General features: G+C 41.7%; 1 protein-coding gene across 1 annotated transcript in view; it reads left to right on the top strand.

Moving 5' to 3' along the window:
* LOC121519630 (receptor-type tyrosine-protein phosphatase N2-like) overlaps positions 1-25,045 on the top strand; it is a 361,356-nt gene that overhangs the window by 329,069 nt on the left and 7,242 nt on the right. Inside the window, exons 20-21 of the mRNA XM_041802418.1 lie at positions 6,386-6,439; positions 16,714-16,778. Of these exons, the coding sequence (XP_041658352.1) occupies positions 6,386-6,439; positions 16,714-16,778 (119 nt within the window). The remainder of the gene's footprint in view (positions 1-6,385; positions 6,440-16,713; positions 16,779-25,045) is intronic.

Genomic DNA, 25,045 nt, shown 5'->3' on the forward strand with positions numbered 1-25,045 from the left:
ATGATGATGTCTACATTTTGTGATTTACTTGTTTATCTTTTTTATAGCAAGGTCCCTGATCTAAAACCCCAGATACACCAGTGATTCTCAACCTTGGGGTTGTGACCCCATTGGGGGTCACAAGACACTGAGAGGGGGTCTCAAGATTCCTTAAAATAAAATTGACACCAATTTTGCCAAAATTTAACCAGATTTGATCATTTTTTCCCACAAATTTTTATACATTTTGACCCATTATTGCCACTTTTTACCACTTTTTATTCCCAATTTTTCCCATTTTAACCACATTTCACTATCTGATGTACCCATTTTTTGCCAATTTGACAAATTTCTGCCAATATCTGCCTATTTTCTCTTTCTCAGTTAGCACTATTGTGCCAGTTTATTCAATATTTCTTCCCATTTCACCAGTTTTCCACCCATTTTTGCCAATGTAAAGCCTTTTCAGACACTTTTTAAGTCCCTTTTACCACTATTTATGCCCACTATTTTTGCCACTGTTACCCATTTTTGCTTTTTTCAGTAATTTTTTGCTATTCTCATATAATTTTTGCCACTTCTAACCCATTTCTGCTACTTTTAAGATCCAATTTCCTGACCTTTTTCACCATTTTTTTTGCCATCATTAACCATTATTTTCCATTTTTGACCCGTTTTAATTTTTTTTTTTTTTTAAACAAAATATGAATTTCACAGCTTAACTTTACAATGGACCATGATTTTGTTGACCTCCATGTGCCCCCAGTTTGGCTGGGCCCCAGAAAGCTGTCCCTTTTATCCCCCCTTATGGACAGCCTTGTCTCCACATGACTATTCTTGAATGTTCATGGCTGTGTTCAGCCACCTTCAGGTGCTTTGGGAGTCCCTGGTCTCTGGCACCTTTATTTTGGGGGTCGCAGGCTGAAAAGGTTGCAGACTCCTTAGAAAAAATTAGGGATCCATGATATTGGATTTTTGCAGGTATCCGACATGCTGATAATTACAGATTCATTTTAGCCGATACTAATATCGATACAGATATTTAAATACCCTTTTCGGAAAAAAATGTCAGTCCTTTTGGACACTTTAAGGTTTAAGAATGACCAAGGACTCCACTTTAGTCCTTAAAAACCTTTTTCAAGTTTAAAGAATGAGGATAAATAAAGAAAAAGCCCTCACCTGACATAGGTCTGTTGGTTCAGACTTAACTATTGTATATGCACCAAATTTACAGTCGATATCTGCTGAAATACTCAGGCAAAATATTGGATGCAAATATCGGCAGAAATTTTGATATCTGCCAGTACCGATAATTAGCTTTTCAGCTTCATCGGCCTGATGGCAGACATGGAATTTTGGACAATCCATGCAAGTTGAGACGCTCCCTTTACCTCAAAAGCAGAATAGAAGAGAGTGCATGCCTCCTGTGGCTTCTTGCTGCTGTGCCTTTTACCTGTGTTTGACCTCTCTCTTGGCTCAGTCATGTTCTGCTCCTTCTCAGATGCAAACAGCCACATTTTTCATCACGTAGTTTTGACTGGTTGAGATTTCTCCTGGAAGTTTGGGGTCCTAATTTCCCATCTAGCTGCTGAGAATAAACACATTGATAACCACTGGTTTAGACTACTTTTTCCCTTTGTAAATACATACTTTAGTTCTCAAGAGGCTGCTCTTCTTTTAGAGATAAGGAGGTTCTGTCTGAGGGTCTGAAATGATCCATTAGTCGTTCCTGAAAAAACAAACACAATGGGATTGATGGAAAACATCATCTTTCTTCAATTTGGGTTTTATGCTTGATAGTTTTAGTTTACTTTCTCTCATTTATTTCTGCCAGAACACAATCAGCATCTTTAGGGATCATGTTTTATTATTATGATGCCAATCCTGTTTAGGAAAGTTATTATTTGTATGTTTAACTCAGTGGCCAGTAGATTTGAGCCCCAAATAAACATTCAACCACACATTTTTCATACCTCACTTCATTAAAACTCTTCAGTATTCCATCGTTCCCTTTTAGTTCCATTCACTTTGTAGGTTTTCATCCAGACGGTGGGGCTAGCATGGTTTGGGTTATGTACCTGGATGGACTGCTCTTATCAGTGGCAGTTAACATCAGTTAACATGGTCACACATTAAGGCGTAACACCGGCAGAGCATGCACTGAGTTTGTTCACTTCTATATCACTGATCATCAACTGGCGGTCCGAGGGCCATATCAGGCCCCCGAAGCGTCCTGTCTGGCCCCCAGAAGGTCGTTAAAATCAGAAAAGGAGGAAAAGAAGATGTTCTGGTTTTAAGAGTATCCTTTGGCTTTAAATGTCTGCAGATGTTAAATCCAGCCCAACAACAATTGATATTGAAATAATTCTACAATGACTTTAATTTTGATCTGTTTTATCAAATTTCACTTTCTGACACCTTGTAGAGCCACATTATGTAATAACGCCGCATTATGTAATAATCCTAACCATAGGACTTAGTGTGGGCACCAAGGTATAACTTACTACCTTGCCCTAACTCTAACTGCTTAGTGACTTATGCCTAAACCCAGCCCCCCTTCAGGGCTCTAGTCTAAACACCTAACCTTAACCCTAGGACTTAAGGTGGGCTCCAGGGTATACCCTACGGCTTTGCCCAACCCAAACCGCTTAGTGGCTTACAAAATGCGGCGTTATTACACAATGAGTTGAAAATGTATTACATTATTACATAATGTGGCGTTATTGCATAATGTGGCACTGTAACCCCCTTTCATCGCTTTTTAACACCAATTTTGCTCGTTTTTGCACGTATTTAACATTTTAAACCTATTTTTTTCCATTTTAAACTCTTTCAACTCCTTTTTCTGCCTGTTTCTGCCACTTCTAAACCAATTCTTACCACTTTTTGCCTATTGCTGCCTTTATCAACCATTCTTTACACTCCTTTTTGCCCATTTTAACCACAGTAAAACCATTTTTGCCAGTTTATATCACATTTCCATCCCATTCCACCTAATTTCAACCATTTTCAGCCTGTTTTTGCCACTCTTATCTAATTTTTGCCACTTTTAACCCATTTATGTTCTTTAAAAATCCAATTTCCCTGCCTTTTTCCACCATTTTTGCCATTAATTAACAATGTTAGACATTTTAACCCATGTTGATTATATTTTTAACCAAATTTTTTGCATTTAAAGAGGGCTAAATGAATAAATGAATATATTTGTTTGTTGATAAGAGTGGTTATTATTCAGGTCAAATATAAAATATGGTTTTCACGGTTTTACATCACCATGGACCATGGTTGTTTTGCTGACCTCCATGGACTTCCAGTTTGGCTGGGCCCCAGAAAACTCCCCCTTTATCCCCCTTATGGCAGCCATGTCTGCACATGACTGTTCTAGAATGTTCCTGGCTGTTCAACCACCTTCAGGTACAGCGGGGGTCCCCAGTCTCTAGGACCTTGGTTCCCAACCTGGGGTCCGGGACCCCCCAGGGGGGGCGCCAGAGATCTTAGGGGGGGCGCGAGGCTTTGTCTTCTCTGAGGCTGCCAAAAATAGGTTTGCAAATATTGACTAAAACCATGACAAAGCAGTTATAAAGTAGTTCATACAGAGGTCTTTTGTTAAGTAGCATGGACCTTTTTTAGGGTTTAATCAGTGGAACAATTAAAATCTATGTGGATTTTTGGCAGCAATGTGTCACTTTTTCTTCTCTCTTGGGTCCTAGGGGGGCTCCGCTTTTCTGAGGAGCGTGTAGGGGGGCTCCAAGGAAAAATGGTTGGGAAACACTACTCTAGGACCTTTATTTTGGGGGTGCCTGGTCTCTGACACCTTTATTTTGGGGTCCCTGGTCTCTGACTGTTTTATTTTGAGGATCCCCGGTCTCTGACACCTTTATTTTGGGGGTGCCTGGTCTCTAACACCTTTATTTTGGGGGTGCCTGGTCTCTGACACCTTTATTTTGGGGGTCCCTGGTCTCTGACACCTTTATTTTGGGGTCCCTGGTCTCTGACACCTTTATTTTCGGGGTTCCCTGGTCTCTGACACCTTTATTTTGGGGGTTGCTGGTCTCTGACACCTTTATTTTGGGGGTCCTGGGTCTCTGACACCTTTATTTTGGGGGTCCTGGGTCTCTGACACCTTTATTTTGGGGGTCTCTGGTCTCTGACACCTTTATTTTGGGGTCCCTGGTCTCTGACACTTTTATTTTGGGGGTCCTGGGTCTCTGACACCTTTATGTTGGGGGTCTCTGGTCTCTGACACCTTTATGTTGGGGGTCTCTGGTCTCTGACACCTTTATTTTGGGGGTCCGGAGTCTCTGACACCTTTATTTTGGGGGTCCTGGGTCTCTGACACCTTTATTTTGGGGGTCTCTGGTCTCTGACACCTTTATTTTGGGGGTCCCTGGTCTCTGACACCTTTATTTTGGGGTCCCTGGTCTCTGACACCTTTATTTTGGGGGTCCCTGGTCTCTGACACCTTTATGTTGGGGGTCTCTGGTCTCTGACACCTTTATTTTGGGGGTCCGGAGTCTCTGACACCTTTATTTTGGGGGTCCCGGGTCTCTGACACCTTTATTTTGGGGGTTGCTGGTCTCTGACACCTTTATTTTGGGGGTCCCGGGTCTCTGACACCTTTATTTTGGGGGTCCTGGGTCTCTGACACCTTTATTTTGGGGGTCTCTGGTCTCTGACACCTTTATTTTGGGGTTCCCTGGTCTCTGACACTTTTATTTTGGGGTCCCTGGTCTCTGACACCTTTATTTTGGGGTCCCTGGTCTCTGACACCTTTATGTTGGGGGTCCCGGTCTCTGACACCTTTATTTTGGGGATCCTGGAGTCTCTGACACCTTTATTTTGGGGTCTCTGGTCTCTGACACCTTTATTTTGGGGGTCCGGAGTCTCTGACACCTTTATTTTGGGGTACCATGTGAATGACACCGTTTTTTTGGGGGTCCTGGGTCTCTGACACCTTTATTTTGGGGGTCCCGGGTCTCTGACACCTTTATTTTGGGGGTCCTGGGTCTCTGACACCTTTATTTTGGGGGTCTCTGGTCTCTGACACCTTTATTTTGGGGGTCCCTGGTCTCTGACACCTTTATTTTGGGGGTCCCTGGTCTCTGACACCTTTATTTTTGGGGGTCCCTGGTCTCTGACACCTTTATGTTGGGGGTCCCTGGTCTCTGACACCTTTATTTTGGGGGTCCGGAGTCTCTGACACCTTTATTTTGGGGGTCCTGGGTCTCTGACACCTTTATGTTGGGGGTCTCTGGTCTCTGACACCTTTATTTTGGGGGTCCTGGGTCTCTGACACCTTTATTTTGGGGGTCTCTGGTCTCTGACACCTTTATTTTGGGGGTCCCTGGTCTCTGACACCTTTATTTTGGGGTCCCTGGTCTCTGACACCTTTATTTTGGGGGTCCCTGGTCTCTGACACCTTTATGTTGGGGGTCCCGGGTCTCTGACACCTTTATTTTGGGGATCCGGAGTCTCTGACACCTTTATTTTGGGGGTCCTGGGTCTCTGACACCTTTATTTTGGGGGTCCGGAGTGTCTGACACCTTTATTTTGGGGGTCCTGGGTCTCTGACACCTTTATTTTGGGGGTCTCTGGTCTCTGACACCTTTATTTTGGGGGTCCCTGGTCTCTGACACCTTTATTTTGGGGTCCCTTGTCTCTGACACCTTTATTTTGGGGGTCCCTGGTCTCTGACACCTTTATGTTGGGGGTCTCTGGTCTCTGACACCTTTATTTTGGGGGTCCCGGGTCTCCGACACCTTTATTTTGGGGGTCCCGGGTCTCTGACACCTTTATTTTGGGGGTCCCGGGTCTCTGACACCTTTATTTTGGGGGTCCTGGGTCTCTGACACCTTTATTTTGGGGGTCCCTGGTCTCTGACACCTTTATTTTGGGGGTCCCGGGTCTATGACACCTTTATTTTGGGGGTCCTGGGTCTCTGACACCTTTATTTTGGGGGTTGCTGGTCTCTGACACCTTTATTTTGGGGGTCCCGGGTCTATGACACCTTTATTTTGGGGGTCCCGGGTCTCTGACACTTTTATTTTGGGGGTTAAAAAGGTTGTGAACCCCTGATCTAAAGAAGCTTTTCTAAACTGTGGAGGTCAATTATACTTATTTATATAAATGTGATTGCTTTTAAAACAGTGTTAAAGATGGACGATGACAGCTTATGGTCAGGTTTAAATGTAATAAATCATCTTTTAATGTTTAAAAGCGTGCTTTATAATCCTCAAGCTTAAATGTAAGACTTAGATTTATCCAGCCTGTTGTCATGGCTGATAATCAGCGTGAGCAGAGTTATCCTTGCTGTGCATGCTGAGGAACATGGCGTTCTCACTCTTTGTGTTTTGCTGCAGCTGATGTTAACACTGAGCTTGTTTTTCTCCTCTCTCTCTTTTTACAGAAAAGTTAACAAGTGCTACCGGGGACGCTCGTGTCCGATCATCGTCCATTGCAGGCAAGTATCATCATAACTGAACCGTCTCTTCTTCCTTTAAAGCTTTCATTCAGGGCGCTGAAATGTGGTTTGTACTGACTGTGATGTGATTTGTCGGTAATGAGCACATACACCGACCTCTCACTGATACTGACAAACTGCCCGCTCGGCTGATTTGAGGCTGGACTTGGCCGGCTCTCCTGCGGTTTGTGTTATCCTGTCCACATTACCGTTTAATTTCCTACAAGCTCTTGTGTCACTTGTCAGCACGGCGGAGGACGGCAAACATTTAATATGAGAAATTAAGCAGAAAGTTGTGATTTAATTGGACAAACTGTCCGTGGAGGAGGACAACTTTTAATTGGAGGCACTTCAAAGTTTGCAGCGTGTCGGTCAGAGTGGGGGGGGGGGGGGTGAATAGAAGTGAGGAGAGATGAAGCTGTTGCATTTGTGTGCCACATCTGCCTACACCCACCACCAATAGGAATGAACCCAGACCAGAGAGACATAATTAAGTCCGTATTAAGCATAAAAATCTGCCGCTGTTTTTCTGGAAACGCTCTGCAGTGATTGGATTAGAGACAAAAAATAACTTCCATAACAGATAGCTTTTATGTGTCTGCTCACTCCTGCACTCAGTGATCTATTATTTAATATGGTGTAATGGCTCTTCCAGGATGATGAAACCGAGCCTCGCTGGCTGAACTGTCAGGCTGCACCAGAGAATGAAACCCCTCTTTATAAAGCATCAGATAGCCATGATCATCCTGAAGGTTTCCATTTACCTTTAGGACTCTGCATGTAAGAGGAAATGGTTGAAATCGTGCAGAATGGCTCCTGGTTACTTAAGAAAGATAACAGCACATAGAAATGTATAAAAACATGCTGCTTCATTTCTGCTTATGCACTGAATCAATGCTGTAGCATGCATCGTGTAGCTCTGATGTGCACCGCTTCAGAAGTGTAACAACACGGACTTCAAGCTCTGTGATTGGTGCAAAGGGTAGCACAGGATGACAGCCAGTCTCTGAGTAATGCTTGAAAACAGAAATCTGTGTTTACGCTCATTTCCATGCATTGATCAACAGTTTGAAATTTGGACATGAGCGCAGGACATGCTCATTTCCAAGTCAGTGTAGACGTGCAGTGTCTGTTCAAACTGACCTTGACTGTTGTCATCTCATTGGCCTTGCCATGAGATGATTTCTGCACCAAAATGTGCTGTGGTTTCTACAGAGAAGGGTTCCTTCACACTAACAAGCAGGAAATATGTTGACAGGAGCAGAGAGTGGCATAAAAGTCACACTGCCGTATTGCAGTGCGACAGTCGTCACTTTAGGGGTCTGGATCCAGATACACCTGACCCCAAAGTCTGTTTCTGTTTGGTCGGTGTGAATGCAAATGTACTGTATTTATGCACTGGGCCCAGTCTGTCTGGTGAGCTCTCTATGGCAGTGGTTCTCAACCTTTTCAGCCTGGGACCCCCAAAATACAGGTGCCAGAGACCGGGGACCCCCGCTGGTCCTGAAGGTGGTTAGACACACCCATGCACCTTCAAGAATAATTATGTGGAGACCAGGCTGCCCCTAAGGAGGGATAAAGAGGGAGGTTTCTGGGGCCCAGCCAAACTAGGGGCCCATGGAGGTCAGCAAAATCATGGTCCATTGGGAAGTTAAGCTTAAAATAAAATTACTTTGTTAAAAATGGTGAAAAACAAAACAAAACAAAACAAAAACTGATTAAATTAATGAATAATGGCAAAAAAAATTGTGGACAACGTGTTGAAATTGAATTTTTAAAGAACATAAATGGGTTAAAAGTGGCAAAAATTAGATAAAAGTGGCCAAAAAATAACCAAAAATGGATTAAATTGGCAAGAATGGGTACAAAATATGCTAAAAGTGGATTAAAAAGTGGCTGAAATGGCTTTAATGTGCAAAAAAAAAAAAATTTAGGGACATCAGGAGGACTGGGATAAAAAATTGATATAAACTGCCAAAAATGGGATAACTGTGGTTAAAATGGGCAAAAAGGGGTGTAAAAAGTAATAAATAGTGGCAATAATGAGGCAACAGGCAGCAAGTGGCAAGAAGTGACAACAACAGGCAGAAAAAGTGGTGGAAAGGGTATAAAATTGACACAGATGGGTTTGAAGTTGCAAAAATGGGCTAAAATGGGCAAATTTGGTGTTAAAAAGTGATGAAAAAGGGTCACAAATTGGTAAAATCGGGGTAAAGTGGCAACGCTGTTATTTAAAAAAAAATTCTTAATTTTTTTTTTTAAGGCATCTGGTGACCCCCCTCTCAGTATCTCGCAACCCCCAATGGGGTCCAGACCCTAAGGTTGAGAACCACTGCTCTATGGTAGCGGTAGCTACATCTGGGGTTTAGTTATACTTGAAGCTGATGGCAATTATGGATGCACATGGTTAAACAGTTAAATTTGTTTATCAAATTAGACGATGCGAGATTTTCAAGTTGGTTAAAAATCCATCCATCCATTTTTTTTCCTACTTGGGGTCACAGAGGGGGCTGAAGCCTATCCCAGCTGTCATTGGGCAGGAGGCGGGGTACACCCTGGACTGGTCACAGGGCTGACACATAAAAAACAGACAACCTGGCACACTCGCATTCACACCTACGGCCAATTTAGAGTCACCAGTTAACCTAATGAGCAGTCTTTGGTGGTGGGAGGAAGCCGGAGTGCCTGGAGAGAACCCACGCGTGAGGCAACAGCATTAACCCTGCGCTGCCGTGCAGCTTGTTGGTTTAACAAATTACCTATAATCTTTCATAAACATGGTCTTGAAATCCCGATCTATAATGTTCTTTCAAACTTGGATGAACGTCCTGCCATTAGAGGCCGCTGTAGCTACAGTTAACCAAAGTGAGAGAGGCCACATGGCAAGGCATGAAATTAGTTTGCAAAGAGGAGCAAGGCTGGCAGAGCTAGCTGCTAATGTTAGCAGGTGACTCTGATGGATTTGACTCACTATTTTCTTTTCTTTAGACAAGTCTGTTAAACACAGTTTAAATGAGCATTTAGCAAATGGGGAACATAGCAACATCCCTAATAGCAGTGGCGGCCACCAGTGTAGCACTTAGCTCGGATGTAGCTATAGAAGCAGCAGTTTGACCAGAACTGGACCACATTTATTTATTATTAAACAGCAGAGAACAGCACTGAAAGATTTTCATGACAGAAAAGATGTTTTTCGCTCTTCTGCTGAGCCTGTCAGGTTTGCAGTAGTTACCACTCAGTTGTACTGTAAGCTGCGGCTGCTGCCAGGAAGCAGTTGCCTCAGATGTAGCCACGCTATAGCGGCTATAGCAGAGTATGTTTGGTGTGAGTCAAATCCATCGCCAAGCTCTGTCATTCATACACTACTGCAGCATCAGTCTGTCAAGCTGAGGTTACTACCAAAGCATATGCATGCCTACTACCTCATTTTGTCTTACTCTGATTGGCCCATCATGAATGTGACAGAACATTTGTCCAGTCACCTTTCAAGAATTATTTAAAAGGTTCTACCCTTCCTGAACGCTTTCCATGGGAGCTTTCCCAGATGAATATGAAAAACCTTACAACAAAAAGTAAGGCAATTTGTGTTTGGTAGATTATTTCTTTGTTGTAACAATGCTTCTTGGTAATAAATCTTATACCAGTGGAAAGCCTGTTTATTACCCTTTTAATTGATGCCACATTTGTAAGGATCATGCATTTGTGGGATGAGCAGCAGAGCTGAGTATGTGGGTTGTGCCCATGAAAAATGTGCCAAATCTCTGCCAATGCCAAACAGCTGATTCTGCCACTGACTCTGGTTTGGTGTTTGGTGGATTGGATGATTGAGATTTGAAGAAACAAGACATATTGACAATTTAACAATTTATTCATTTAACAAACAGGAGCCTCAGTAGCATATGGAAGAACCACACACAGCCACAACAGCCTGGCTCCTCCTCCTCATGCTGGTCACCAGCCTGGTCACACACTGCTGTGGGATGGCATCCCATTCTTCAACCAGCATTTGTTGCAAGTCAGCCAACATGGTTGTGTTTGTCACTCTGGCACGAACAGCACACCTAAGCTGATCCCACAAGTGTTCAATGGGGTTCAGGTCAGGACTGACAGCGTGAGAAAACAGTATTCTTGGGGTGTTGTCTTCTTGGGACGCCACTTCTCGGCCTGTCTCTGACATTCCCCGTTATATGGAACTTGGCCTTCAGGCTGGAGATGGTACTGGGGTTCACTCCAAACAATGACGCAACTTGGTTTTGTTGAACACCAGCTTAAAGTTGCCCAACCGACGGGCCCTATCCAGATCAACCAAACATGGCATGCCGATTCTTGAAGCAGACATTTACTGACCACTGTAGCCCCGCCCATGCTCACAGGTGCTGCCAATCAGGCACCTGATTGGCAGCACCTGGGGGTACCAGAAGCTCAAAACAAGAGTCAATAGCAACAGCAAAATGAGCTGTTTGGCAGAGAAGATTTGGCACATTTTTGAGGCGCAACCCACATACTCAGCTCTGCTGCTCATCCCACAAATGCATGATCCGTATAAATGTGACATCATTTAAAAGGGTAATAAACAGGCTTTCCAATGGTATAAGATTTATTACCAAGAAGCATTGTTACAACAAAGACATAATGTACCAAACACAAATTGCCTTACTTTTTGTTTTAAGTTTATATTCCTGCAGTGAATGTATGGAACAGTCTGTGTGGTGTGTCAGGCTAGTTTTTTGGCCCATTTTTGCCTAAAACTAGCAACATTTCTGCTGTATAGCCTAGCTTCTTTGCCGGTGCCCCAAGCACTCTTAAAGGGGCAATGCAGACTGAAATGTCTGGAAGCCAATGCCACTATTATTGCCAAGTATCTTTTACAACCCAACTTAAAATGCAGAAATATCCCTTTAACTGCGATCTCTGGCCTTTATCTGACTGATTTTTATTTTCAGCTTTCAACCAAATATGATGAACCCTGACTGTGCTAAACCCTTTTTCAGCGTGATGCAAAGCAATCAGGAACAGAAGAGAGGTAGAAATGTAACGCAGCGTTTAGCAGCCTCTCTCTATTTTTCCCTTTTCCATCCCTGTCTCTCTCTATCTCGTCTTTCCTTCCCTCGTCTCTCATTTTAAGAAGAGTGAAAGGAGGCAGCAGACATCTTGACGTGTTTACTCACAGCCCTCAGGCTTCGGCTCACACACGGTCTTCACACACGCCACGTATCTTTGATCGGCCTGTAATGATTCTGGCGAGGTGCGGCGATACGACAGATCTAATCACGCCGTAATAACCTGTACGGTGCACACACGTGGGCCAGATCAGGGCGATAGTATCCGTGTTTGTGCTCGTACAAACGCACATGCTGCAGCGGTTCTGCTCAATTACTGCAGCAGAGAGAGTGAATGTGAGGAGTTAAAAATGAAATATTCAGGAAGGATGGATGCATGCCGGCGCGGAAAAACACACACAAACACACACAAACGCACACTCTGGGTGCAGATTTTCAGCACTAGAAAATATCCCCCTGACAGAAATGTTGTTTTTCATGCAGCATGTTTGGATTGTACTGCCACTTTTTCACATATTTCCGTTACAGTTCTGGAGAATGTGTTCACGATCATGTCAAACAAACACTCTAGCTTCAGTGTTGTTGTTTAACATGCAGATTTGTACGTTTCTTTTAATTCCTAACCAAAAATAAACCTTTTTCATCCTTTCTGTTCTATAATTGTACACCTTTGAAGTCGTTGATCCCCTTGAAATAGCATTAGAGGACTCATCAAACCCAAACATGTTGAATCTGTCTGACTGCAGCTCAGAAGCTCAGCTCCACTGCCTTTAAAGCACAGGTGTCAAACTCAAGGCCCGGGGGCGAAGTCCGGCCCGTGGTACAGTTGTATCCAGCCCACAAGATCATATGATCTTTCTATTATAACTGGCCCGACAGAAAAGAATGAAGGGCTTGGGCCCCAAACGTCACATGGGTGATAATCTTCATTAAAGAAGCCTTTGGAGCAGCTTCTGTCTTGCTTGATAGACTTTTTGGTTCAGCACCCAGTACTCAACTTTATGGGATGTGTGTGCCTTTGAATTTTTTTATTGTAACTGGCCCACCAGTATGAGGTCTGCAGACTTAGCCCAGTAAACATGTAAACTTAACGCTGATGATTTAAATATCCTTGTTAAATTGAAAAAATCTGAAGAAGTAAGGAATAAAAGAAGTTTAATAAAGCCTCAGGAAGGTGAGAAAATAAATTTGTGTTTTCATTTCATATTTTCAATTTTTCATCTCACAGTTCTGACTTAAACTTATGATTTTGACTTTTTTCATGTTTTGACCTTCAACATTCACAATTCAAAATACTAAGTCATATTTTTACCTTCTAAACTTTTGATTTTGACTTTCTATCTCATTTATTTGCTTTGTAAAATCATTAATTTGCCTTTAAATTTTGTGTTTTGACCTTTTGAACTAATAAATTTGACATTTTTATCTGATATTTTGAGACTTTAAAATTATAATTTTTATTTTTTTAAATCTCAGAATGATTTATTATGAGTATTATTTTTATTTTTCATATTTTACTGATGGTGAAAATGAGGTTGACAGTTTATGTTTAAATGTTGACCTTGTTAGGCTCTCAGGTAAGGCCTAAATTCAGAATCGGCCCTCAAGTCTTCTCATCGGAGCAAATCTGGCCCCAGACCCAATACGAGTTTGACACCTATCAAAGCTTTTTCATCACTTCTTTTGGTGCCAGAATCCCAAAATGCCGACATTTTCTCTCACATTTAACCACAAAAACTGATCAGAGTTTGTCCAACCAGTTGCTTCCTCTGCCTGATCGTAAACCTTGTCTCTAAATCAAAAATTATTGTCGACTGATGTGCTAATTTGTGCAGAAAAGCACTTTAAGTTTCAAAAAATGGCTTCAGACAACACTGGTGCAACAATGCAGCACTGGAAAAGCTGCGGTCATGAAGTACCTCCCTTTGCTTTCATTTCATCCACTAATCAAGAGTTGCTTCACTTACATGGATTTTGAAATTGCTTTGAAATGCCAAATAAAATGAGGTTAATGGGTGTAAAGTCATGCAATGCAGCAGTTATTGTAATGAAAACATATTTTTAGGAGCCCTTATTGTTGCATGAAGCAGCAGCAGCGCAGACCTGCTCAACATGTCCAACTGTAATAGTTTTACCGGTTTGCTTTCTATTGTGAGATTAAATGTGATTATTACTTGATCTTAAAGAAACTCTGCTGCCTGAGTAAACTTAAACAAGTCAGCGTGATGGAAGATAACGCAAACAGAAAGCGAGGCTGCAGGTTTTAGTTCCTGATGGTGTCAGAGGAAAGACTGAACCAGTGTGGACAGGTTCATCGTGTTTTCCTGGACTCAGTGTGAGTGAAGCTCTCATGATTCACTCTGACTCTGCAAAGACTGACGCCTAGGATTATTTGGTCTATCTGTGACTCCTGGCAGTGTCATCTGTGAAAGGACTGAGGCAAAATCATCACTTTTTACCAGGTTTAATGTAGAATTGATCGACTTTGTATTGAACCTCATCCTCTGCTTTGTCAGCCTCCATGCTAAGATGTAGATATTCTTGCTGTTTACGATGTGCATGGATGCACGCCACATGTCTGCAACCAACATAAAAGATTAACAAATTTCTGTCCATGCAGGGAGGAGGATGTTGCAGGAAAAAAAAGTGTGTTCTGACCACCAGTCATCAGCTGATCTGATCTAAAGTTACCATCGGTTGTTAATGCTACTGAAAAATCAGTTCTGATCTCAAGATTAACATTGTAGACAGCTGTTCATATCTGTTCATAGTTTACATCTCACACATCAGGTTGTTGTATCTAGCCTGAACTCTCTCATGTGCCCTCTAGTGGTCTAGTCAAACATTGCATCAAGACAAGCATAAAGAAGGAAAAAGGTCCACACACTTGAAAGTTCCTCTTAAAAGATTTATTCATCTGCTACAGGCAGGCTTTAGTTATACTGGGAGCTGATAGAGAAGGCTGCTCCTGGTGTAGCGTTTAGCTCTGATGTCTTTGCAGATCACGTCTGCAGCAGCAGCAGAGCACTCCAGATGAGGGGCGAGCAATGATTTCAGCATTTAATGCCACCACGAGGCCATGTGTGGAGCTGTTTACGACTATGCCAAGCATTCTAAGTGTGAAAGTAAAAATATTCTTAAATCTTAAGCTTCTTTTGTTTCCCAAAGCTAGTGAAATATTCAGGACGACAAAACAATCTCACAGAGAAACAGCAGCAAGCAGGAATTTAAAAAAATCTCCATCTGAAGCCTGGACAAGCAGCGTCACACAAAGCTTGTGTCTGTTTCTACAAAGCGGTTCAGTCCGGTTCTGTCATCTGACCCGTGGGAAATCTGTCTCTTTTTAGAGATCCAGATCATGTGGATCAGCTCAGTAGAGCTGGTCGCTCTTCTTTTGGTGCCAGTTTGGCTTTTTGAATGTGGACTAAATAAGAGAAAAGGATGGAGGAAAGGAAACTGGCACTCAAACAGGAGCTAGCTACAACAGGCTGGCTCATGAGTGGCGCATACTTGGTCTGGTGTAGTGAAAGGGGCTCCGCTAGCCTCTTAGCTCAGTACTAGACTCCTCTAGACTCTGGTCTCCCTTCATCTGGATAGAGCAGTGGTTCTCAACCTTGGGGTCGGGACCCAATTGGGGGTCGCGAGATACTGAGAGGGGGTCACCAGATGCCTTAAAAAAAACTAAGAATATTTTTTAAATAACAGTGTTGCCACTTTACCCCAATTTTAACAATTTTTAACCCTTTTCATCACTTTTTAACACTAAATTTGCCAACTTTAGCCCATTTTTGCAACTTCAACCCATCTGTGTCAATTTTACACCCTTTCCACCACTTTTTTTCTGCCTGTTTTTCACTTCTTGCCACTTTCTGCCTGTTGCCTCATTATTGCCAGTATTAACCACTTTTTACATCTCTTTTGCCCATTTTAACCACAGTTATCCCATTTTTGTCAGTTTATATCAATTTTTCATCCCAGTCCACCTAATGTCCTCATTTTTTTGCACATTAAAGCCATTTCAGCCACTTTTTAATCCACTTTTACCACGTTTTGTACCCATTCTTGCCAATTTAATCCAGTTTTGGTTATTTTTTGGCAACCTTTATCTAATTTTTACCACTCTTAACCCGTTTATGTTCTTTAAAAATCCATTTTGACCACACTTTCCACCATTTTTTGCCATTATTCATTAATTTAATCAGTTTTTGTTATGTTTTGGTTTGGTTTTTTTACCATTTTTAACAAAAGTAATTTTATTTTAAGCTTAACTTCCCAATGGACCATGATTTTGCTGACCTCCATGGGCCCCTAGTTTGGCTGGGCCTCAGAAACCTCACTCTTCATCCCTCCTTAGGGGCAGCCTGGTCTCCACATGATTATTCTTGAAGGTGCATGGCTGTGTTCAACCACCTTCAGGTACAGTGGGGGTCCCTGGTTTCTGGCACCTGTATTTTGGGGTCCCAGGCTGAAAAGGTTGAGAAGCTCTGGGATAGAGGACGCTAGAAGGTCTGCAGGAGTAATTTATGATATCAGCGTACAGGTCCATGTAGAGCTTTAGAGTTCTAACTTTCCTCCATTCCCATTCGTTCATAAGGCTGACCCCCACCTCCTGAACCCCAGCAGACATTCAGGATCATGCGATTGGTAACAACCTACAGTTTTATCAGAAGTGGAACAAGCTTTTATTACATGAAGAGAAAAGAACAGCACTGAAAGCTTCTCTGATCTTTTTACACTCAGCACAAATTTAGAAGTTCTGCCACCTCATGTTTGTCTCGTTGCTCTGATTGGCCGGTAATGAATGAGACAGAACATTCATCCAATCACCTTCAGAGAATCTTTTGAGAAGTCCAGACCTTCCTAGACACTTTGCATGGGAGGTTTTCCTTGTGAATGTGAAATACATCCATGACATGGATTTATGGAACAGTCTCTGAGGTGTCAGGTTTTTTTTTTTTTTTTTGAGCCCTAAAGCTTTGAGCGTTTGCTCTTTCACCTTTATGTTATAAAACTCTACAGGATGCTGAATGCAGAGCTGTTTGTGAAACAAATACTGTTATAAAAATCTGCTGATATATAATCACTCACTCCAACTTATAAGAGGTAATAGTTTTAATTTGTTTATTATGAAGCAGCCTTTTTAACTAATGACTCTCCCTCTCTCTCTCTTTACCCACCCCATTCTGTGTCTTTGTCTCTCGCCCGCCTGTGCAGCGATGGCTCAGGAAGAAGCGGCACCTACATCCTGATCGACATGGTCCTCAACAAGATGGCTAAAGGTGGGTTTTTCTCCTCTTCTTTGCTTTTTTTCATTGTTTGACTGATTTCCACGGCAACATGGACTCCAAATAGGAGCCAAACAGCTTTCAAAATGTTTTGACTATTATTCATCAGAGCTAATGTGATTTCATTAGCTAATTACAGTGATAAGCAGGTGAAAATGATATTTTCTGTTAACACAAAACAGCTAAATCACTGTCGACAGTTGGGTTTAATTAATGCTCATTAATATCTGTTTCATTATCTCAGTCAGTGGCACGTCGCTTTGGCGCCACGCTGCAGGATCTCTCTTCTGTTGTGCTTTTAAAACACTTCAAACCCTTTAAAAACAAAAAAGTGAGAAATTAACCCCAGTGAGGTGATCGATGACAATCACTCGAACCAGAAGACAATAACAGCAGCAAATTCAGCTTGAGTTTGAACAACTAAAACACCGTTAGAGCAGCTGAGAACCCAGCCCTTTACATCAGTGATCCTCAACCTGTGGCTCATGATTCGTGGCTCTTTTATGTCTTCATTTTAAACATTATTCCCCCTGAAAACCTTTAAAAGGAAAATTTTACCTCAGAAATTATCCATTGCAAGTCACATTAATCAGTTTGTTTCCTACACCTACACAGTAGGCTTTAATTGTCAACCTCTATTGTTGTCTGCATATTTCCGTTGCCCTTATTTGCATTTATTTGCTACTTTAATTCCATTTTACTGCTTTTAGCCCATTACTGACACTTTTATCCAGATTTTTGCAATTTTTATGCCCCTTTTTTCACCTTTTTTGTCACTTTTTGCCCATTTAAGGTGCCTTTGGCAAGTAAATGCCTCTAATTTCCCATTTTGCCACTTTTTTGTGCTTTTTGCCCATTTTTCCCACCTTTTTTCTGATTTTTGCCCATTTTAATCACCTTTAACTCCTTTTTCTCCACGGTTTTGCCAATTTTGGGACCGTTTTTGCCAACTGTAACTCATTTTTTTGACTCTTTTGACCCATTTTGGCCACATTAAGCCCATTTTGGCCACTTCTTCTTTTCACTTTTCTCTCCTTTTTGACATTTTATCTTGCTTTTTGCATTTTTTCCCCCCTTTCCCCCACTTCTCCCCATTTAAGCTGCCCTTAGCAATTAAATGCCACTTTTTGCCCTTTTTTCCCACCTTTTTTTATGATTTTTGCCCATTTTGGTCACTTTTCACCAAATTTTCTCCACATTTTTGTCAATTTTGGATCATTTTTGCCACCTGTAACTAATTTTTTTGCCACTATTTACCCATTTTTGCCACTTTCTGCCCTTTTTTGCCACTTTTCTCCCAGTGTTTGCCACTTTAAGGCCATTTTGTCCACAGTTTTTCTGATTTTTGCCCATTTAAATCACCTTTAACTCATTTTTCTCCACGGTTTTGCCACTTGTGGGACTGTTTTTGACACTTTTGGACCATTTCTGCCAACTGTCACTAATTTTTTGACACTTTTTACACATTTTTGTCACTTTCTGCCCATTTTTGCCTTTTTTTGTCATTTTTCTCCCCTTTTGACATTTTATCCTGCTTCTTGCAATTTTTTGCCCCTTTTTGCCTCTTCTGGCCCATTTAAGATGCCTTTTGCAATTAAATTCCACTTTTTGCCCATTTCCCCCACCATTTTTCTGATTTTTGCCCATTTTAGTCACTGTTAACTCATTATTTTGGTCATTCCCCACCAATTTTGCCACTGCCACACTCCCAGAGTTGGCACTTTTTGCCCATTTTTGCCACATTTAACTCATTTTAATTGCTACTTTCCACCACTTAGATTGTGGCTATTGCAAATGTATTTTTCAACAATGGCTCTTTGGTTGAGTGGGGTAGAGTAACACTGCCCTGCACTGTTAACTACACAGAAAGTCAAGTTTAACATTCATTTTATCCACCAGGCTGCAATCAAACCTGCAGATTTTTGTGGTGAGGCACCACTGCAGTAGCAGCTTAGCTTCCAGGACCAAAACATCAGAACTGCAGATTTTCACTCAGAATTTAACCAAACAATGCCAGGAGATTGCATTGCACAATGTTGTGTTCCTAGGACTTCTTTTCCTGTTGAAAGATTGAATGGCAGAATGTTCACTGGCTGTATTTGACAGAAAAAAACTCAAAATAAGCCGAGTGTAAGCTGTGTATGTTGAAATAAGTTTAGGTGTTGATGGGTCTGGGTTGGAAATATAAATATATTTTAGTTGCTAAGGGAGGGTCCTGCAGAAAAAGTTTGGTCACGACCAGCCGAGTATGAGTGCCACATAAAATATGTGAATAAACACAGAAAGAGAAAGCTTTATTTTTTTCTTTGACATCTATGAGGATGTTTTATAAACTGAATATAAACCTCGTACATCAGCATGTAATCCTTCTAGATGAAACACAAAATCCCAAAAGTGCAGTGACGAGAATCTCAGCAGACTGAGGCTGTGTGTTTGTCAGTGGAGAGAATAATCAGTCAGGATGGTGTTGGGGCTTCCCTGAATATTCAGATTTAGTGGAAACTTTCAGATGAATTCACCTCCAGTGCAGCCATATCAGAGCAGAACTATAGAGACTGGTCTGTGGCAGTTTCTCCATCACATAGTGCAGACTTTTTACCTTTGAGATGACGGCTTATACCAGACATATCACAGACACTTTTCTCTTGACTAGTGTAAAATGCTGAGGCATGCAGCACCATGACTGCACCTGCAAACACTGACGACTGCTTCTGCCTTCATTCATTGTGTCTAACAAGCAGCTGCACGCTGTGTGAGGGAGATCACCCCAGCCACTCACTGAGTGTCAATCAGTCCCTGCAGATCCAGGTGTGTTTGCGTCTGATTGGCTCTGACTCAGCGCAGGTGTGGGAAGCTTTTATAAACTCTTGTGTTGCAGAGCTTAGAGGTAGTGGGAGCAGCTCTCTCAATGGTTTTCCTTGTTGCTCCACTCTGCTCCGGGTCAGATTCATGCTGTTTCCTTTCAGGAGAGCCACAGAGCATCAATCCATGCAGAGCAGATCGACCCAGACAGACTCAAAAACACAAAGAGTGTCTGGTCAGTTTCAAAATACAACAGGAAGCACCCACTGTAAATCTCATCAGTATAACAACATTACATCAAAAGGTCAGAGGGTCACAGAACACACTGGTGCCATCTGTAAGCTCGCCCCTGTTACTGGTCATCAAACCACCACAGCAGTACAGAGAACAGACGTTTTACACCTCTTGGCCTTCATTTTAAAGGACGTGACTGAGGAAATAATATATTTTTCTGCAAAATAAATCCATTTATTTGTTTTCATTAAATTATTTTTGTACATTATTTTGTAAGCCGTGCAGGATAAATGGAAATTACTTGTTATTGAAGCATGTTTCATGAAAATATATAAATATAGTTATCCAGTTAAATCAACAGCGTTGACTCAACCAAGTTCTTTGCATGTAGCGTGTTACTACCTTTTCTTCTATACCACCTGTAACTATACCAGGAACTATATCAGTCTGTTTACCACCAGATTTTATCATCCATTTTATGTTTATTTTCACTTTTTGCCATTTTGGTATTAAATCGTCTTTTATTGTTTTTTGGTCCAAACCAAAAAAAGTCATGTGTGGATCAATCATAATTTCTTTAAAGACCCTGTAAATTGAAAATAAATCTGTATTTAGGTTTGTTGTATGACAGCTCACTGTGTTATGAACTCCTAAATCCAATTTCAGCCAAATAAAACATCTCTTAGTTTATAAACTTAAACTTCAACATCATGAAAAATGAGGCAGTAAATCTGCTCTTGGATGGCGTGGGCGTTTCTGTAGAATGATCTGAGGCCATGCCCACTGAGGAGAAATAAGATCCTCCTGCCTCTTAACCTTTTGTTGACCTCAGAGGAAGAGACAAAGTCTGTTTTCTGTCTCAGATCTCTGTTCTGATGCTCTAAATCACCGATCATCAACTGGTGGCCCGGGGGCCACAACAGGCCCCCCAAAGCTTCCTGTCCCTGGAAGATCATTAAATTCAGAAAAGGAGGAAAAGAAGATTTTAAAAGTATCTTTTTGCCTCTAAATGTCTGCAGCTTTTAAATCCAACCCAAAAAATTAACATTGAAAAAGCTTTAGAATTCATTACCATTTGATCTGTTTTTACAAAGATTTACTGTCATAATTAGTAAGTATTTAAAATATGTTTAAGGTTGGCAGAAGTGCTGCAAAAATGACCAGATAAAGTGGTGAAAAGAGGTTAAAATGTGGCAAAAAATTGTAAAGGAGGAAAAATGGCACGAAAGTTATCAAAAAATTTGTTACAAATGACAAAAAATAGTGCAAGAAAGTCATGAAAAGGGGTTAAAAAGTGGCAAAAGTAGAAGAAAAGTGGCAAAAATTGATAAGAGTGGCACAAAGGAGATAACACATTTGGGAAAAGTGGTTTGAAATGGGTTAAAATCGTTTAAAAATTGTGTTAAAGAGGCAAAAAGAATCAAGAATGGGTTAAAAGTGGGAAAAATTGGTTTTAAAGTTGCAAAAATTGTTGAAAAAATGTAACGAAAAGTGGCAAAACGTAGAGAGGAGTGTCACAAAGGGGATAAACCATGCAGGAAGAGTGGTTACAATCATGTCAAAATTGGGTTAAAGAGGCAAAAGTGGGCAAAAAGCATCAAAAAAGGGTTAAAAGTGTCAAAAATGGGTTAATATTGGTGCTACATGACACTTAAGGAGGACCCAGTCTCTGGGATTTTCAGGGGTCTGGCTGATTCTGTTGTCAGGTCCGTCTCCTTGTGGTCTGCTGAATTGTAGATAATAGTGGTAGATCTCACTGGTAATGACTCAAAATGTCCTGTGTTCTGAGGGAAAATACAAATACTACTACAAAAATATTTAAATCAGACCAACATATTTATTTAATTTGTGTGTATTTGAAGGCCCGGCCCCCAGAGTTTCTGTCGAGAATGAATCTGGCCCTTGTGCAGATGTACTTGATGACCCCTGCTCTGAATGATCCGTAGACCACTGTGGCTGATAGATTTAGTAAACTTACCTCACAGTGAACAGAAAAACAGCATTAACTGACTGTTAACTTTGAATAAAAGCAGTGACATCAGCTAACAGACTGGACTGAGATGAACTGCTCTGTGATTTTAGATTGTAGTCTTAGAGGGGCGGGGCCATTCCCCACTGTGGACTTGTGACATCATGAGCCCACGTATTGGCCCCGCCCACATGAAACCCAGCCAGGAGAGAGGTGAAAAACTTTCTAAACGGTCTAAATCCAGAATTCAGTCAGATGTAGATCTCAGTGTTTTCACATGTTTGCAGCAGCCAGATTCTCACATTTCTAGAGTGTTAAGACACAAATTTGGGATTTCACTTCACAGAGAGTTTAAATGAGCCAGAAATCATCACATTTGGGCATTTTTTAAATAAATAATAAATGTTAACAGGAGATTAACTTAAAACGTCAGCCCTGGTCTGGTGTACTAAGAATTCTCACACGTCTGCTGTGTAAAAAGGTCTTAATTTTTCTCAGTCCAGGTTTTGAAAAGCTCTTAAAAGTCTTAAACTCAGAGCACAAATGGCCCTCCTGTGGCTCCTTTCCCTCACGTTTCTCCCCCACTCTCCTATCCCTGTTTCTGACTCTACCCACCATCCTCCACCCCAAATTTAGAGTCTTAAATAAGATTTTTAAAGTGTGATGGAGCTCTGCTTCACGTGCTGCATTATGCCAACAACACCGTCCCTGTACGCCACGCTGGATGTCAGAAACCGTCAGAAAATACTCCAGTCTTTCAAACTCCAAATCCAGCTATCGTCAAAATGATGTCTCTTTTCTGGAAAATTCCTCCAGAGCCCCGAAAGACGATTTAGAGCTATTTTCACTGGTAGAACTACTGTGAACGCAGTTTTTTCACTTAATCACAGCAGATGACTGGATCTCACACTGCCGCCCTTATCTCCCAGAGGATCTTTAGATTATTTAGTCTTTTGTGAGTTGTGGAATAAATCTGTGAAGGTTAAAAAAGTCTCTTCCTCTGGAAAACAGACTGCCTTTCCCTCCACAACATCCCTGCACTCCTCCCCTCCTCTTTTCTGGAGGTTTTTGTCTGTCCTGAGAAGCTGGAGGCCCCCAGGTTTGCAGGCTGGCCCCGTCCTGATCAAAGACTCTCCTCCTCCTCCTCCTCCTCCTCTTCTTTACTTTCCCACTCCCTCTCTCTGAAGGAATGAATTGTAAATTTGGGCGAGTATTACGGCGGTGTTGAGGAGGTATTGCTGTGGTTCTCACCCGTCTTCTACTTCTCCAAAAGCCTCCCTCCTCCTCCCGCCACCCTCCTCTTCATCTTAAGAATCGAATGAAACCCATCGAGGGCCGGGGAGCTTTTCAGCATCCTTGCGTTTCTTTTTCCCACCTCCAGCTGGTGAGCCCGGCCCTCGGCTCCGTCTTTCGGGCTCTTTTACGGCCTCCTCAAGGACTCTGCCTTTCTTATCCCACCCCCCTCCCTCCTCGGCGACCTCCACCCTGAAGCCAGGCTCTTGCAGAGGAGAGAAGTTCAACATGAGGCCAGAGTTTTTTATACTATTCCTCGTTTTTCATGCCTCTGCGTTTGCAAAGCAGGACGGCTTGAAAAAGGTGTTTTTTTTTCTTTATCCCGTCCATTTGAGGTTTATCAGAAGCTGCACAATAGCCCTCAGCTTGTTAAGTCCTCCACTATAAAAAAGAAGGAGAAACTAGCAGTGAGTAGTGTGTTGCAGCTTTTCCTGGCTAGAAGGGGGTCTATTGTGTGGTAGAAGGAGAAAAAACGCTCAGAAAACCTGTGAAACAGAAGAAGAAAACGGTGTGAATGAGCAGTTCTCCCACCATTCATTTCCCTCCTCATGCCAGGGAGAGAAAGAGGCGTTATTATGTGTCACAACAAGAACCCAGGAAAGAGAATTTTGCGCTTTTTGTTTCCACAGAGTTCGGGTAGAGGAAGAGGAGGAGGAGGAGGAAGAGGAGGAGGAGGGGAGACGGGAAACAAATTTAATGTCTTTTTCTTTTCTCCTGCAAATGTAATCGTTGCTCACATCCTCTCCATTTTTCTTTTATTCCATCTCCAGCAGAGATAATTCAGCTCATGTTCATTATCAGCCGTGACAATAGGCTGGATATAGTTTGAGAGAGTTCTGCATTTAGGCTGGAAGATCATAAAAGCTATCTTTCCAACAGGAAGAGATTTATGCATTTGAACCAGACCTGGAGCCATCGCCATCCAGTTAAAACACTGTTCATTTAAGCCACTGATGCTCAACCTGTGGCTCTAGGGCCACATGTGGCTCATCTGTGATGATTCGTGGTTCCTTTATGTCTTCATGTGAAATATTATTCCCCCAGAAAACCTTAAAAATGAAAATTTACCTCAGAGATTATCCATTCAAGTAACATTTATCAGTTTTTTCCCACATTTACATAGTAGGCTTTAATTTTAGCCCATTTTTGACACTTTTAGTCAGCTTTTTTCAATTTTTTGCCCCTTTTTTCACCTATTTTTGTCATTATTTGCCCATTTAAGCTGCCTTTTACAATTAAATGCCATTAATTTCCTATTTTGCCACTCTTTCATGCTTTTTGCCCATTTTTCCCACCTTTTTTCTGATTGTTGCCCATTTAAATCACTTTTCATTCATTTCTTGCAACGTTTTTGCCACTTTAAGCCCATTTTTGCCACTTCTTTTGTCACTTTTCTCCCCTTTTTGATACTTCAATCCTGCTTTTTGCATTTTGTTGCCCCTTTTTTGACACTTTTCGCCCATTTAAGCTGCCTTTTGCAATTAAATGCCACTAATGTCCCATTATGCCACTCTTTCATGCTTTTTGCCCATTTTTCCCACCTTTTGTTCTGATTTTTGCCCATTTTAGTCACTTTTCACTCATTTTTCTCCATGTTTTTCTGACTTTCTGACCAATTTTTGCCACCTTTAACTCATTTTTTGCCACTATTCACCCATTTTTGCCACTCAAATAGAAATACCTGGATGTGCCCATGGCTGCAGCTTAGCCAAAGAAACCGATGAGTACAACTTCTCCCCTCTGAGGGTCAAAGACATTACCAAAGCTAACAGAGCACACTCAGAGGCATGCATGTACAGCAGTAACCCTGGTTTCAAACATGTGGTCTTTTTCCAGTTTGCTCTCTGCATATTCTTTATGTTGTACCACTGCTAATAAAACGCTCTCCTACATGGACTAAAAGTAGCTGTATGCGTTCTCACTGCTGTAGAAAATCTTAGAAAAGTTCATCTGCAGTCATTTT

This window comes from Cheilinus undulatus, linkage group 13, assembly GCF_018320785.1.
Source record: "Cheilinus undulatus linkage group 13, ASM1832078v1, whole genome shotgun sequence".
In the NCBI taxonomy this organism is placed as follows: domain Eukaryota; kingdom Metazoa; phylum Chordata; class Actinopteri; order Labriformes; family Labridae; genus Cheilinus; species Cheilinus undulatus.